At 34.5% G+C, this 16492-nt stretch overlaps 1 protein-coding gene across 19 annotated transcripts in view; it reads right to left on the bottom strand.

Annotated features, from left to right (window-relative positions):
• Positions 1-16492, bottom strand: part of LOC127725168 (protein CIP2A homolog) — a 55501-nt gene that overhangs the window by 28130 nt on the left and 10879 nt on the right. For 16 of the 19 annotated variants that reach the window (XM_052231997.1, XM_052232002.1, XM_052232001.1 and 13 more), the window contains exons 2-9: positions 12862-12973; positions 12008-12173; positions 8077-8189; positions 6461-6555; positions 5412-5508; positions 4192-4314; positions 3755-3900; positions 2653-2728 (exon numbers count right to left, since the gene is read on the bottom strand). In XM_052231997.1, the coding sequence (XP_052087957.1) occupies positions 2653-2728; positions 3755-3900; positions 4192-4314; positions 5412-5508; positions 6461-6555; positions 8077-8189; positions 12008-12173; positions 12862-12963 (918 nt within the window). In that variant the 5' untranslated portion in view covers positions 12964-12973. Of the gene's footprint in view, positions 1-2652; positions 2729-3754; positions 3901-4191; positions 4315-5411; positions 5509-6460; positions 6556-8076; positions 8190-11710; positions 11750-11812; positions 11852-11914; positions 11954-12007; positions 12174-12861; positions 12974-16492 lie in introns of all 19 variants that reach the window. The other 3 variants (XM_052231998.1, XM_052231999.1, XM_052232000.1) reach the window with 3 other exon arrangements.

Raw genomic sequence — 16492 nt, forward strand, 5'->3', positions numbered from 1 at the left:
GACATAACTGAAGAACGGTAAAAGTGAAGCTACCCAAATTTGTTTTTGATCTGAGTTTTGTAGTAATAAGTATTGTGTATCAGTTTAATAACATTTGGTTGAGGCAAACTTAAGTTAGAGAACGGAAACAAAAAATTCAGCAATTTTTCCTTTTGTAAAGGGGCATAACTCTAGAACAGTAAAAGTGACACCACCAAAAATCAATCTTGATCTGTATTTTGTGGTAATATGCATTGTGTATAAGTTTCATAACATTTGGTTGAGGCTAACTTAAGTTAGAGAACGGAAACAAAAAGTTCAGCAATTTTTCCATTTGTAAAGGGGCATAACTCTAGAACGGTTAAGTGACGCCACCAAAATTCATACTTGATCTGTGTTTTGTGGTAATAAGCATTGTGAATAAGTTTCATAACATTTGGTTGAGGAAAACTAAAGTTCGTGAACGGAAAATAACTTTGGGACGTACGGACGGACGTACGAACGGAAAAGGGTAAAACTTAATGCCCCCTCTGCTACGGCGGGGGCATAAACAAATCAAAATCCTGTGGCCATGCACACCTCCATTATGTGTTTGAACATCCTACAAAATTTTAAAGCTGTATCTCCAAAACTGTAAGAGAAAATAGCCAGACAAACCATGATCTCTTTATGCAGCTTGTACCAAAAAAATGACTAAGTCCAACTATCTATCATTTTCAGAATATTTAAAAGAAATCAAAATCCTGTGGTCATGCACACCTCCATTATGTGTATGAACATCCTACAAAATATTAAAGCTGTACCTCCAAAACTGTAGGAGGAGATAGCCGGACAAACCATGATCTCTTTATCCAGCTAGTACCAAAAAAATGACTGAGTCCAACTACCTGTCATTTTCAGAATACAGTCCAACCTTGTTGTGTCGAAAACTCGGATGAGTCGAAGTAATTTCTCGGTCCCAGTAAAATTCCTGTTTGATCAAAGCTTAAATACCTCTGATGAGTCGAACTCGGTTGATTCAAATACTCGGTTAAGTAGAGTAAATTTTATAGTCCCGTCGATGTAAAATTCATGTAAATTGACCCCGATGACTCAAAGTTCGAAAGTAAGAATTTTCAAAAGATGCAGACCTAATGATAAAAATTCAAATCGGGTGTATTTCTTATGTAACCTAATCATTTTCAAAAGAGATTAAAGCTGAAAAAACATACTTGTTTGTATAACAGTAAAAATGACATGTTTATGGTGACCAGTAATTAACACCTTTGCTGATCGTTCAAGCGGAATTTTATTGTGTTGAACATTTTTCACATCAGATAAAAACAAAACGAATTTAAATGACCCAAGCCGAGATTAAATGAATCATTAGATTTAAAACTCATTAATTACAATAAATAAAAGGATTAGGACAATGATGATTAATTCATGATTATTTAATGTAAAGCAGACGACCTCTGGCTCATCAGAGACCGTTCATAACTTAATTCGTTCCGCAAGTGATTTTATAATTTATAGTGACTGACCTTTGTAAATATTTGTGTAGACTATTAATTTTATTTGTGAATGATTTGTATCTGTACTTGTGTGTTTAATTATTATGAAGGACCAAAAAATGGAGATTGAATACACAATCATAAAGTGTCATATCGAAAAAAGGTACACTGTTCATTGTATCTAGTTTACACAAATCTCATATCATATTTCATTCATTCCAAATTTATGACGACACATGCGACCTCGGATGAGTCGAACCTCGGATGTGTCGAATACTTTGGTCCGGTCCCTTCGACTTCGAAACAACGAGGTTCGACTGTATTTGAAAAAAAATCAAAATCCTGTGGCCATGCACACCTTCATTATGTGTATGAACATCATACAAAATATCAAAGTTGTACCTCCAAAACTGTAGGAAGAGATAGCCCGACAAACAATGTATCCTAATCTTGATGGACGGAGGAACGGACGAACGGACAGACAGGGGTAAATTAATATGCCCCTCTACATTTTGTAGCGGGGGCATAAATATAATTAGCCTTGGCCTAACTTACATGTGTGTTACTACAGAAGCATATATAATACATTTACAAATATTTTTTCTAATGCCTTCCACAGCACACAAGGACAGAAGTTCAAATATCTAAAATATATAGAAAATATAATTAACTTTGGCTGACTTTTAATGGAATATTACAGAAGTCATTCTCTAAGGTTCAAATTGCATAGATTTTCTCATGTATTTAGAATTAAAACCAATAAATGATTTTGATTTCAATAGATTTGCTGATTTTATATATATTGATCTTACCTTTACAACAGACTCTGCAGTACTGGTAGCTATTTGATGATTTTATATATATTGATCTTACCTTTACAACAGACTCTGCAGTACTGGTAGCTATTTGATGATTTTATATATATTGATCTTACCTTTACAACAGACTCTGCAGTACTGGTAGCTATTTGATGATTTTATATATATTGATCTTACCTTTACAACTGACTCTGCAGTACTGGTAGCTATTTGATGATTTTATATATATTGATCTTACCTTTACAACTGACTCTGCAGTACTGGTAGCTATTTGATGATTTTATATATATTTTGATCTTACCTTTACAACTGACTCTGCAGTACTGGTAGCTATTTGATGATTTTATATATATTGATCTTACCTTTACAACTGACTCTGCAGTACTGGTAGCTACCAAATTTAGAACTTTTTCTATACTAGAACTCAACTTCTCAAATCTGAAGAAATCATAAAATTATTCAGTAACTTGTATTTCTAATTACAGTTATTTTTCCAGACATTCTTAACGATATTCTTAATTTCTGGCCTTTTCTGTTCTCAAAAGTAACTAGGGTCATATGGAAATTATACACAAATACTATGCTGTTTCATTGATATATACAGTCAAAACCTATCTTAACTGCCACCTTATTTCAGCAGTCACCTGCTCTAACAGTCACATAAAGACCCTCCTAAACATTTTCTCTATATAATTTCACTCTTTTCACTGGTCACCTGTCTAATTTGGTCAGTGGTCACCTTATTTTCGCACAGTATCAACATTTCAACTTTTAAAAAACAGTAATTTTAATGTTTTTAACTACCAATATTATCACAACAAAAAATATGTGTTCAGTATCGAAGTCAAAAAAATCAAAACCCATTTGCAATGGAGATTGAACAATAGGTGAATTCCTGAATTTCTCTTGTTCCACTCTTCAGTTTCAATTGAAAACCGCATCACCGACTTATTTCTCCACGAATATTTACATATTTTGAGTGTTTTCATCATATTTACAGCACTGGAATCCGTCATTTTTTATTTCACTCCAGGCAAGATAGATAACTCTACCGATTGAAAACACTAAAACAATTTCCCGAGATCCCAGCCAAAAGCATAGTCGGTCACCTCTCTTGAGCAGTCACTTTTGATACTTCCCATGAGTAACTGCTTTATACACGTATGACTGTACTCCTTATGTCCTATGATTATAATTTCTCAAGTGGTGATAGCCGACCTGTTCACTTTTCATCTCAGAACAAATAAACAGCATTTTTTAATCAGAGTAAGAAATACATAACATAAATGCAATAAATGTGAGAGTATCAGGTTTGCAATAATAAAAACATTAATAAAAATCAATGAGTTATGAATATTCCCTTACTTACTAAACAAGTGATTGATCAATGTTAGTACTAACTCTTACTCAAAAAGAGACGGCTGAATATTGCAATTTGTGAATCCATGAGTTAGGAGTACTTACTCTACAAGAGACTGCTGAATATTTTGATTTTTGAGTAAATCTGCAAACAGATCAACAGCATACTGTCTAGTAGTCCCTGTGTCTCCATTTAATACAATATTAAACATCAATTGAAATGTCCACTTTACATTTTTTGGATTAAACAGCTACAAAACAAACAACAAAAGTAAGAAATTCTAACATAGAACAATTTCAATTTCGAACCAGAGATATGTTTCTCCTGAATAATATCGATGTCTTATGTCATAAAATCAGTTTTACTATTTTTTCATATTGATTTTCAAAGCATGTTGTCTGCTGATAAAAAAAGATTAAGTATGAATTTAATCAAGACAGTTACTTGGTAGAAAAAGTTCGTCAATTTCTATCTTTTCTATGAACATATTGATGCATGTGATCAGTCATATGTTCAGAGACATCATTTAAAGAATACGTACATTTTGTCCTATGTCCTGGTGTAAACACAAATATGATATACACGACAATGTAAATATCATCATTGTTAAGTTCTGGTCATCTAAATATGACATCAAGGTCTTGTACAAATTCCTTGATCCATCCTAAAATGAAAGTACATAGTAACATTTATTTAAAACCATATAAAAGTGGATAATTAAGTTACAATTTCCAAAAAAAATCTTTTTAATAAACTTTTGACTTTGAGATATGAAACCTTAAATGGTAATTATTTTTAATTCAGTGAAGTCTGTTTCACATAACAATATGCAGTGTGTATAAAGACTACTATGATGTCAATGTTTGCTTTATTTTTCCCATGGTGTTCAATACTTGCAGATGTAGGTATGTAGATACTAATTCTACATGAAGAATTTAAACCTACCTATTAAACATGTAATACTCTCCTGTTGATTTCCAGGTCATTTTAAACACATTCACACCTTGAAACTTAAGAAATAATTCATGGCGGGCTTGAATTTATCTTGATTTTACCACAGGCTGGCCCTTTATGCTAAATATTTCACCATGAGTGATAGCAAGGGGAAAAGTATCAGCATAAATGCTAAAATCAAAATAAATGTAAGCCCCCATGAATTATTTCTATTCTAATAGGACAAAGACAGCAATTATTTTGGATGAAAACACGATAGATGAAGGCAAATAAATGCTGTTCCCGTAATTGAATGCACTATAAATATTGACGTAAAATACAACGAAACGTGATTATAAATATGTTATTACTGTGTGTGTTTCTGTCAGAAAAGAAAGAACTGAACCTTGTTTCATCAAAATGACACTGTCAATGAAGCAGGTTGGATGTGTATCGATGGCTTCTGTCAAGCATTTGTGTATGCAAACCGCAAATAAATATTAAAGACCTAAAGATATCGATTTCCCGTACAATGCTTTTGTTCTTATGCCACAGTTTAATGACCTGATTTACACAAATTTACCTCGGGTAGCTCATTCATAAAAAGCATACAACGTGGGAGTACGATTGGAACAGCCCAAACAAATCATGACATTGCAGATAAGCTGACATACAATATGTGTACTCAAAGCTTTGAAGAAAGTCATATTAGAACAGAGATTTAAAACCGAGTCATACCTTGAAATTAGAGATTTTAAACATGTAATACAGTGGAAAGCTTTCTGTAAAGTTAGAACATTGAGTATTTAAGCTTGGGATACTACTTACCATGTTTTTAATATAAGACTGTGTGGCAAAGTTATCTTTACAAAGATTGACCAGTAATCCTAGGCAGGGTAAAGTAAATTCTGTAACTGGGTTTGTTCTGGAAATAAAACCCAAGGAATACTTGTATGTCTAGAAACTAAAATAAGGGTCATATTAATTTTGTAACTGGGTTTGTTCACGAAAATAAAACCCAAGGAATACTTGTATGTCTAGAAACTAAAATGAGGGTCATATTAATTCTGTGACTTTGTTTGTTCAAGAAAATAAAACCCAAGGAATACTTGTATGTCTAGAAACTAAAATAAGGGTCATATTAATTCTGTAACTGGGTTTGTTCTGGAAAATAAAACCCAAGGAATACTTGTATGTTTAGAAACTAAAATAAGGGTCATATTAATTCTGTTACTGGGTTTGTTCAGGAAAATAAAACCCAAGGAATACTTGTATGTCTAGAAACTAAAATAATGGTCATATTAATTCTGTAACTGGGCTTGTTCTGGAAATAAAACCCAATGAATACTTGTATGTTTAGAAACTAAAATAAGGGTCATATTAATTCTGTTACTGGGTTTGTTCAGGAAAATAAAACCCAAGGAATACTTGTATGTCTAGAAACTAAAATAATGGTCATATTAATTCTGTAACTGGGCTTGTTCTGGAAATAAAACCCAATGAATACTTGTATGTTTAGAAACTAAAATAAGGGTCATATTAATTCTGTTACTGGGTTTGTTCAGGAAAATAAAACCCAAGGAATACTTGTATCAAACAATTTGTCTAGAAACTAAAATTAAGGCAATATAAATTTGGTAAATGAGTTTGTTCTGAATGTAATGTCAATGAATGCTATAAAAAGGTTGCAAAGCAGCATAAATAAAGGTACTAAAATTCTGCAACATTATTTGTTCTCAAATCAACGAAGGGTCTGAAAAATACCAAGGAATACTTGTTTCAAAAAATAAAGGCACTAAAATTCTGTGACATAATTTGTCCTCAAATAAATGAACTATTATTTCTGAGGTTACAAATCTGTTTTCTATCTCACTTACATATTTTTCAAAACAAAATGTAACAAATCTTCAACATAACTGTCCTGGAAAATTATCTTGTGTCCATACGTTATCCTCTGTAAAACATTCAATATCTGAAAAAATAAGATATAAACCTGTCAATAAAACTAAACTGGAAATTTATCTTGTGTCCATATGTTATCCTCTGTAAAACATTCAATATCTGAAAAAATAAGATATAAACCTGTCAATAAAGCTAAACTGGAAATTTATTTTGTGTCCCTATTACAGTAATCTTTAGTAAAGTATTAATCAGTTTCTGAAAAAAAAATTAGTTCCTTCCTATAAATGACAAATTTTCCCATATCAAAATAAGCATACATCCTGTATGAAAAGGTCGCCTGTTTTTTCAGCTTGGATTTTTATGAAAATAGCTAATATCCACTGTGAGAGGGTCCCCTGGTACTCCAGCATGTGTTTTTACGACAGTAGCTTATCTCCACTGTGAAATGGTCCCCTGCTACTCCAGTATGTGTTTTTGTAACAGTAGCTTGCCTCCACTGTGAGATTGTCCCCTGGTACTCCAGTGTCTGTTATTCATGACTGTAGCTTACCTCCACTGTGGGATGGTCCCCTGCTACTCCAGCATGTGTTTTTGTAACAGTAGCTTACCTCCACTATCAGATGGTCCCCTGGTACTCCAGCATGTGTTTTTATGACAGTAGCTTACCTCCACTGTGAGATTGTCCCCTGGTACTCCAGCCTGTGTTTTCTATGATTGTAGCTTACCTCCACTTTGAGATGGTCCCCTGGTACTTCAGCCTGTATTGTATTACAATAGCTTACCTCCACTGTGAGATGGTCCCCTGGTACTCCAGCCTGTGTTTTTATGACAGTTGCTTACCTCCACTGTGAGAGGGTCCCCTGGTACTCCAGCCTATGTTTTTATGACAGTAGCTTACCTCCACTGTGAGATGGTCCCCTGGTACTCCAGACTGTGTTTTATGACTGTAGCTTTCCTCCACTGTGAGATGGTCCCCTGGTATGCCAGCCTATGTTCTTATGACAGTAGCTTACCTCCACTATCAGATGGTCCCGTTACTCCAGCATGTGTTTTTATGACAGTAGCTTACCTCCACTGTGAGATTGTCCCCTGGTACTCCAGCCTGTGTTTTTATGACAGTAGCTTACTTCCACTGTGAGATGGTTCCCTGGTATGCCAGCCTGTGTTCTTATGACAGTAGCTTACCTCCACTGTGAGAGGGTCCCCTGGTACTCCAGCCTATGTTTTTATGACAGTCGCTTACCTCCACTGTGAGATGGTCCCCTGGTACTCCAGCCTGTGTTTTTATTACAGTCGCTTACTTCTACTGTGAGATTGTCCCCTGGTACTCCAGCCTGTGTTTTTATGACAGTCACTTACCTCCACTGTGAGATGGTCCCCTGGTACTCCAGTGTGTATTTTTATGACAGTAGCTTACGTCCACTTTGAGATGGTCCCTTGGTACTCCAGCATGTGTTTTTATGACTGTAGCTTACCTCCACTGTGAGATGGTCCTCTGGTATGCCAGCCTGTGTTCTTATGACAGTAGCTTATCTCCACTGTGAGATGGTCCCCTGGTACTCCAGCATGTGTTTTTATGACATTAGCTTACCTCCACTGTGAGATGGTCCCCTGGTACTCCAGCATGTGTTTTTATGACGGTAGCTAAACACTGTGTAAGGTGAAAGGAATCATGGAAGGCATCTCTTATTTCACTGTCTTGAGCTGTGAAATCATAAATATATAGTTATGAAAACTTATGCATTATACAAGATTGTGCCTTTCACAGACTGTTTATGACTATTTCATGCTAGATCTGTTGGATGTGTACTGATTAATACATTAGTGTTGGAGAACATGCTTTATTCATTAGTTGTTATTGGATTTGAAATAGTTTAAGGTAACTGCAAATACTCGTAGATCAGTTATTTTTGTCTTTTGATTTTATGCTAGTTATTTTTTATCCTTCATACTCATTTGTGAGTTAAGTCATTTTTTAAATGCTATTGAGAGTTTGTTCTTTTGTTGTGCTTGCGCTTTTAATATAAAAAGAAGTAGATGTGATATAATTGCCAATAATACTATCCACCAGAGTCCAACTGGTGTGAATGTAAACAGCTAGAGGTCACCATACAGCCTACAACAACAAGCTCAACCCATACCTTATAGTCAGTTATAAGGTCCTGACATGACAAACTGTGAAATACCACTGTCAAAGGTTAGAGTGAGGATTGAGAGCTTGTAAACATGTTTAACCCACACATTCTTTATGTGTCTGTCCCAAGTCAGGAGTCAAAGGTTAGAGTGAGGATTGAGAGCTTGAAAACATGTTTAACCCACACATTCTTTATGTGCCTGTCCCAAGTCAGGAGTCAAAGGTTAGAGTTAGGATTGAGAGCTTGTAAACATGTTTAACCCACACATTCTTTATGTGTCTGTCCCAAGTCAGGAGTCAAAGGTTAGAGGATTGAGAGCTTGTAAACATGTTTAACCCACACATTCTTTGTGTGTCTGTCCCAAGTCAGGAGTCAAAGGTTAGAGTGAGGATTGAGAGCTTGTAAACATGTTTAACCCACACATTCTTTATGTGTCTGTCCCAAGTCAGGAGTCAAAGGTTGGAGTGAGGATTGAGAGTTTACAAACATGTTTAACCCACACATTCTTTATGTGTCTGTCCCAAGTCAGGAGTCAAAGGTTAGAGTGAGGATTGAGAGTTTACAAACATGTTTAACCCGAACATTCTTTCTGTGTCTGTCCCAAGTCAGGAGTCAAAGGTTAGAGGATTGAGAGCTTGTAAACATGTTTAACCCACACATTCTTTATGTGTCTGTCCCAAGTCAGGAGTCAAAGGTTAGAGGATTGAGAGCTTGTAAACATGTTTAACCCACACATTCTTTATGTGTCTGTCCCAAGTCAGGAGTCAAAGGTTGGAGTGAGGATTGAGAGTTTACAAACATGTTTAACCCACACATTCTTTATGTGTCTGTCCCAAGTCAGGAGTCAAAGGTTAGAGTGAGGATTGAGAGTTTACAAACATGTTTAACCCACACATTCTTTATGTGTCTGTCCCAAGTCAGGAGTCAAAGGTTAGAGGATTGAGAGCTTGTAAACATGTTTAACCCACACATTCTTTATGTGTCTGTCCCAAGTCAGGAGTCAAAGGTTAGAGTGAGGATTGAGAGCTTGTAAACATGTTTAACCCACACATTCTTAATGTGTCTGTCCCAAGTCAGGAGTCAAAGGTTGGAGTGAGGATTGAGAGTTTACAAACATGTTTAACCCACACGTTCTTTATGTGCCTGTCCCAAGTCAGGAGTCAAAGGTTAGAGTGAGGATTGAGAGCTTGTAAACATGTTTAACCCACACATTCTTTATGTGTCTGTCCCAAGTCAGGAGTCAAAGGTTAGAGTTAGGATTGAGAGCTTGTAAACATGTTTAACCCACACATTCTTTATGTGTCTGTCCCAAGTCAGGAGTCAAAGGTTGGAGTGAGGATTGAGAGTTTACAAACATGTTTAACCCACACATTCTTTATGTGTCTGTCCCAAGTCAGGAGTCAAAGGTTAGAGTGAGGATTGAGAGCTTGTAAACATGTTTAACCCACACATTCTTTATGTGTCTGTCCCAAGTCAGGAGTCAAAGGTTAGAGTGAGGATTGAGAGTTTACAAACATGTTTAACCCACACATTCTTTGTGTGTCTGTCCCAAGGCAGGAGTCAAAGGTTAGAGTGAGGATTGAGAGTTTACAAACATGTTTAACTCACACATTCTTTGTGTGTCAGTCCCAAGTCAGGAGTCAAAGGTTAGAGTGAGGATTGAGAGTTTACAAACATGTTTAACCCACACATTCTTTATGTGTCTGTCCCAAGTCAGGAGTCAAAGGTTAGAGTTAGGATTGAGAGCTTGTAAACATGTTTAACCCACACATTCTTTATGTGTCTGTCCCAAGTCAGGAGTCAAAGGTTGGAGTGAGGATTGAGAGTTTACAAACATGTTTAACCCACACATTCTTTATGTGTCTGTCCCAAGTCAGGAGTCAAAGGTTAGAGTGAGGATTGAGAGTTTACAAACATGTTTAACCCACACATTCTTTGTGTGTCTGTCCCAAGTCAGGAGTCAAAGGTTAGAGTTAGGATTGAGAGCTTGTAAACATGTTTAACCCACACATTCTTTATGTGTCTGTCCCAAGTCAGGAGTCAAAGGTTGGAGTGAGGATTGAGAGTTTACAAACATGTTTAACCCACACATTCTTTGTGTGTCTGTCCCAAGTCAGGAGTCAAAGGTTAGAGTGAGGATTGAGAGTTTACAAACATGTTTAACCCACACATTCTTTGTGTGTCTGTCCCAAGTCAGGAGTCAAAGGTTAGAGTGAGGATTGAGAGCTTGCAAACATGTTTAACCCACACATTCTTTATGTGTCTGTCCCAAGTCAGGAGTCAAAGGTTAGAGTGAGGATTAAGAGCTTGAAAACATGTTTAACCCACACATTCTTTATGTGTCTGTCCCAAGTCAGGAGTCAAAGGTTAGAGTTAGGATTGAGAGCTTGTAAACATGTTTAACTCACACATTCTTTATGTGCATGTCCCAAGTCAGGAGCCTGTAATTCATTAGTTGGATTTGGTTGCTGTCTTTCATATATATATTTCCTTTATTGTTTTTACATAAATCAGGCCATTGGTTTCTCCTTTGAATTGGTTTATATTTTGTCATGCAGGGGCCTTTACTATACGGTATGGATTTTATTCATTGTTGAAGGCTGTACAGAGACCAATATTTGCTAACATCCACATCATTTGGTCTCTGGTATGTAGTTGTCTCATTGGCAAATTTTTACTGCATAACTATGAGATAACTCTTAACGAAACCAAATAAATATACAAAACAATGCACACTACTTCATATTTTGTTTAAAAATTGTGTAAAGAAATATATATTTCTGGATTAAGATAGAAACATTAAGTAAAACTTTGATAGCAACTGTAATAAACTCAATTTTCCCCCATAAAAGTATAGAACAACGAGCCCCTTCAAGTAAGAAATCATTTACAATACAGTTTTTACCACTTTTGCAGTAAAGTATTGGCTGTTTGAACAAATATCACATAATTTGAAAGTCTGTATGATAGGAATTAGAGTCTATGTACCTAGATGCTGAAACAGAGCGATACATTTGGAGAGTAGACCTGGCTTTATATCCCTTGATTCTCTCAGAATATCTAAATTAAGAGTCTATGTACATGATGTACCTAGATGTTGAAACAGAGTGATACATTTGGAGAGTAGACCTGGCTTTATATCCCTTAATTCTCTCAGAATATCTAAATTAAGAGTCTATGTACATGATGTACCTAGATGTTGAAACAGAGTGATACATTTGGAGAGTAGACCTGGCTTTATATCCCTTAATTCTCTCAGAATATCTAAATTAAGAGTCTATGTACATGATGTACCTAGATGTTGAAACAGAGTGATACATTTGGAGAGTAGACCTGGCTTTATATCCCTTAATTCTCTCAGAATATCTAAATTAAGAGTCTATGTACCTAGATGTTGAAACAGAGAGATGCATTTGGAGAGTAGACCTGGCTTTATATCTCTTGATTCTCTAAGAATATCCATGACAGCATTTAAACATTCTACAGGCAATAAATTCCTCAGGTTAAAAAATTTCAATGTCGAGGTTCTTGATGATAAACTACCAACCAGAATCTGAAATTAAATGGAAAAATAAAAATATCGCATAATTCATCTGGAATGAAACCTCAGAAAATCATTATTTCCTTCAAAAATTGTGTGAGTCTTTTAAGGAAGAGTTTTTTTATGTCCTCAAATGATATAGGCAGAAATGGCAAAGTCCATGTTTTGGAATGGAAAACCCCAAAAATCACTCATGTCAAAAACTAAAATAGAAGATGCTACAATCAAACATAAAAATTAGCAGCTTCATTACTTCATGTCTTGTAGAAGAATCTGTGCAAGATCTGTCATTTTCAGGGAGTTGCATTTTAACAAAGTGTGAAAAGGACGACTTCGCATGATGAAAAAAGTGATTTATACATGTATGTCTATCCTGAAGAAATCAATGATAAGAATGGATAACAATTTGACAATTTTTCATCAAAATACAACAATTCAACATGGAAAAATCTCTTAAGGATAAAATATATTTAAATCAAATAATTGAGAATACCTTTTTGTATAAATTGCAAAGTGGGTCTCAAAGAGGGTCTCAAAGGGTTTATACGTTCATTGAAGAATTATGCATAATTTGAGATACAGACCTAATAAAAAAATGTTAAACTTGTACACTGTAACATGAAAATGAGGTTAAGATGATCTTTGTTGGACAGTTGTCTCATTGGATACCATACTACATTTCCTTCTTTGTCATATTTACCTCTAACTGCCTCTGTAGATATACCAAATTACCATCTGTTTTACTGTTTTTATATTGGTTGGCAGCCATTATGACATGCTTAACACAAGAAGCTGTCTCCATGGTAACAAAACTGTAAAACATAAAAAAGTAAGTCATAAAAAGAAATGAACTCTGAAACCAAGGTCAAGGCTGAATGTAACTGTTCATGTATTATAATTTGAGCTACCTAACCAATTACATGAAAATGAGCATTATGCCCAAGACAAATATCAAATTTACATATCAAATATTGTTGACTTGCCTTATGTATAGTACTAATGAAAGTATGAATCAAAGATTGAAAGACCTGCAAAGGCAATTGACACCAATGTGAATGTTTTTGCAACTAGTTTTCATTCTTCTGTAAACGAATTACACCTGACAGAAGACTATATTGATCAAATTCAGAAAAGACTATTGACAATTGACTTTACACTACTTAAGAATCATAGGGTTTAGTTTAAACATATTTTATTTGCAAAAGTAGCAAAAGGGATTGGACACAAGTTATAACAACATTAGTGACGTCCTCTCCCTATATAAATATAAACACAAAGTACATTAGATAATGACGAAAAACATAGTAGGAATGCATGTATAAATACAAACTGCATACAAAAAAAAAAAACAAAAAACAAAAAACAAAAAAAAAACCAAAAAATACAATATAATATGGAATAATATATAAACTGGACTGGAGTGAAGAGTTGGAAAGTAGGAATTCAGAATGTTAATTGATTGTTTTAAATCTTTATGTTATTCTGATATATGCTTGTACAGACTCAAAAATTTCTTTGTTTTGCTGAAAAGAAAGGTCACCGTCACCAGCCAATAGAAGCTCAATGGATATACTTTTCTAATTTTAAAAACAATATTTCTCTTGCTTCGTTGTGAAAAGGGCACTCAAAAAAATAGTGAATAATCATAGGGAGAAGTGACTCTCTTTTTGAAACTGATAGGGCAGTCAGGGGTACTACTTGTACAAGTAATTTTTATTTCCTTGAAGAAGTAATATTAATATACTTATATAAGTAAATTTGTAGGATACTTATAAAAATGTATTTTATTTACTTGTATAGGTAAAAAAAAAATTGGCTTAGTTATGTCCCTTAGACATTCAGATTTTTTTATATAAGTGAAAAAGTCATCCTATCTTCTTTTCTTGAATTCTTAGGACGTCTTTGCTCTAATAGAATTTTAAATTGTCTGTCCTTTGCAGATGTCTTAACTAATCATTTAAGTGTAATTTCATGGACAATGAAAATCTCATTTGTCTGTTATCTTCAGAACACTGCTCATTTACAAGCCCCCAAGGAGCAATTTTTGAAGGCCTTGCACAAATACTTAAGATCTTTGCGCAATCAGTTTCTTTGTTGAATTAATGAGATGAAACATTGAACTCTAATCAAAAATTATGAGCTAACCTGGGAAAAATCATTAAAGGCATGTTTATACATGTCAAAACTTGAGAAAAAAATTTACTTATACAAGTGAATTTTTCAGAAAATTAAGGGGAGATTATTCAAACATTATAATTAACTTGTATAAGTATATTTTTTTACTTCTTCAAGTAAATAAAGATTACTTGTACAAGTAGTACCCCTGACTGTAGGGAGAAGTCTTGAGATGTAAAAAGAAAAGTGCTTGTTCGCTCATGGCATTATAATGTTTGGTTTTACCATGCCATTATCAGCGCTGAATTTGTATTTTTCACTTTTGGGCTTATTATTCTCCAGTCATCTGAGCCATGCATTTGTCTAGTTATTATCATAAGAAAAAAATTGACGAGCGAGTAGAAAAGGAATACGTTTTTAATGCAATAAATCAAAGAAACGTTAGTTCAAAGCCGTTATAATCAGCTTTTTAATGAAATTGAATAATCATTTTGCTAAAATTATTCAGTTATTCGCAGTATACCTCATAGTTCAATGTGTGGGTGTTTTCTGAGTTTCTCCATATGAAGGCACAAACAACTTAAGCCATCTGTTTATTTAAGGGCATACGATACAGTAGAGATCCCTCGTTGATTTTTTCTTGAAATTTTGGTAGAAGGTCAATTTCGATGTGTACTTTTGAAATATGCGAAGAAAAATATACCTTCACGACTTACTTTTTGAGATAATTTGGTTCGAAATTTGCATATTTGAAGGGAAAACCCTGAAATTTCATAAAAAAGGACTTTTAAGGAAAGTTACAATACTTTTGAACGAACAGTCATAACTTAACGGGGTTTTTTGTAAAATGTTCCCTTGATCCATGGCATGACAATTCTGTGACAAGTTTAAAGTTAAACCAAATAATTATTTTATGAATTTACATTACTATTAGTGAAATAAAGAAATTGACAATATTTTTGCGTCTATTCAGAAGTGCAGAAAAAATTCGATCGTTGATTTTTTCTTAAAATTTTGGCGGAGCGTTCTTTAAACATTATTTGATTGATTGCAAAAGAAAAAACTGGGGGTCCATGTGCTTGTTTTTTCAATAAAAGCAATAAACCTTGATTTTGTAATGACAAACCAATAGGTTGCCAATAGGGCGCTAAACTACGTTGAAATAAGTTTTAATCGCAATAACGTCGTGAAATCATTCCCGCCATTCACGATTACGCTGTCAAGTTCAGTGGTATAGCCAAGATTTTTTTTCGAAAGCAATGATACAATGTATTAATCATCAAAATTTCAAAGTTGGTTACTCGTAAAATAGCATAACATATTTGCCAAACCTTTATGAATTGTTACGAAACTTGGATACAAAAAGTAAATACTTTTAGAAAAGAAAGGTGCGGAAACAAAAAAGATAAATCTGATAAAAAAAAAAATTTGCATCTCTGTCCGACATTAGTCCGTCAACTCATATAGACAACACAGCTTGGGCATAATTTTAATTATTCAAAAAGCCCCGACATGACAAAATATGAAACAATATTATAAAGTAAGTGGGATACTATAAAGATAAGGACAGTTGGTATCATTGACAATGAGAACAACTATCAACCATATTTCAAATTACGAAGATAAACGAAATTAAAGGACACCGTACGGCCTTCAACAAAAAGAAGCCACACTGTTAAGTCAGCTTTAAAAAGCCCCGACATAAAAATGTGATAAATTTAAACAAGAAAACTAACGGCCTACTATATAGGCATTATATAAACACAAAACCATACCCACATTACCTCGGGTCAGCTTAGAACTACTCTGAACATGTTTAAAAAGTGAATATTTAGAGCAGTTTCGAGCAAATTCATGTCGTAATTGTCTCAATATAGTCCACTACGGTGTAGTTTAACATTTCATAGGAAGTACAGCAGTCGGTATTAGAGCATGAAATTGCATTATTCTGTATCAATAGATAAGTTGCGTAAGCTTGTCTTCATGGTATTTCTATACCCCCCCCCCCCCCCATTCCGTTGCGGGGGGGGGGGGGTATTGTTTTACTCCTGTCTGTTTGTCCGTCATTCCGTCTATAATACGGGGCTTATAACTGTGTTTAACTGACAGTTCTTTTTCATACACATATACATATATATATTTCACTGGTTGAATTCTAAAAATACCGTTAAACTTTTTAGTGTCAGGAACAGTATGGGGCGTTGTCTTTATTTATC

Source organism: Mytilus californianus, unplaced genomic scaffold (assembly GCF_021869535.1).
Source record: "Mytilus californianus isolate M0D057914Y unplaced genomic scaffold, xbMytCali1.0.p SCAF_15, whole genome shotgun sequence".
Lineage (NCBI taxonomy): Eukaryota > Metazoa > Mollusca > Bivalvia > Mytilida > Mytilidae > Mytilus > Mytilus californianus.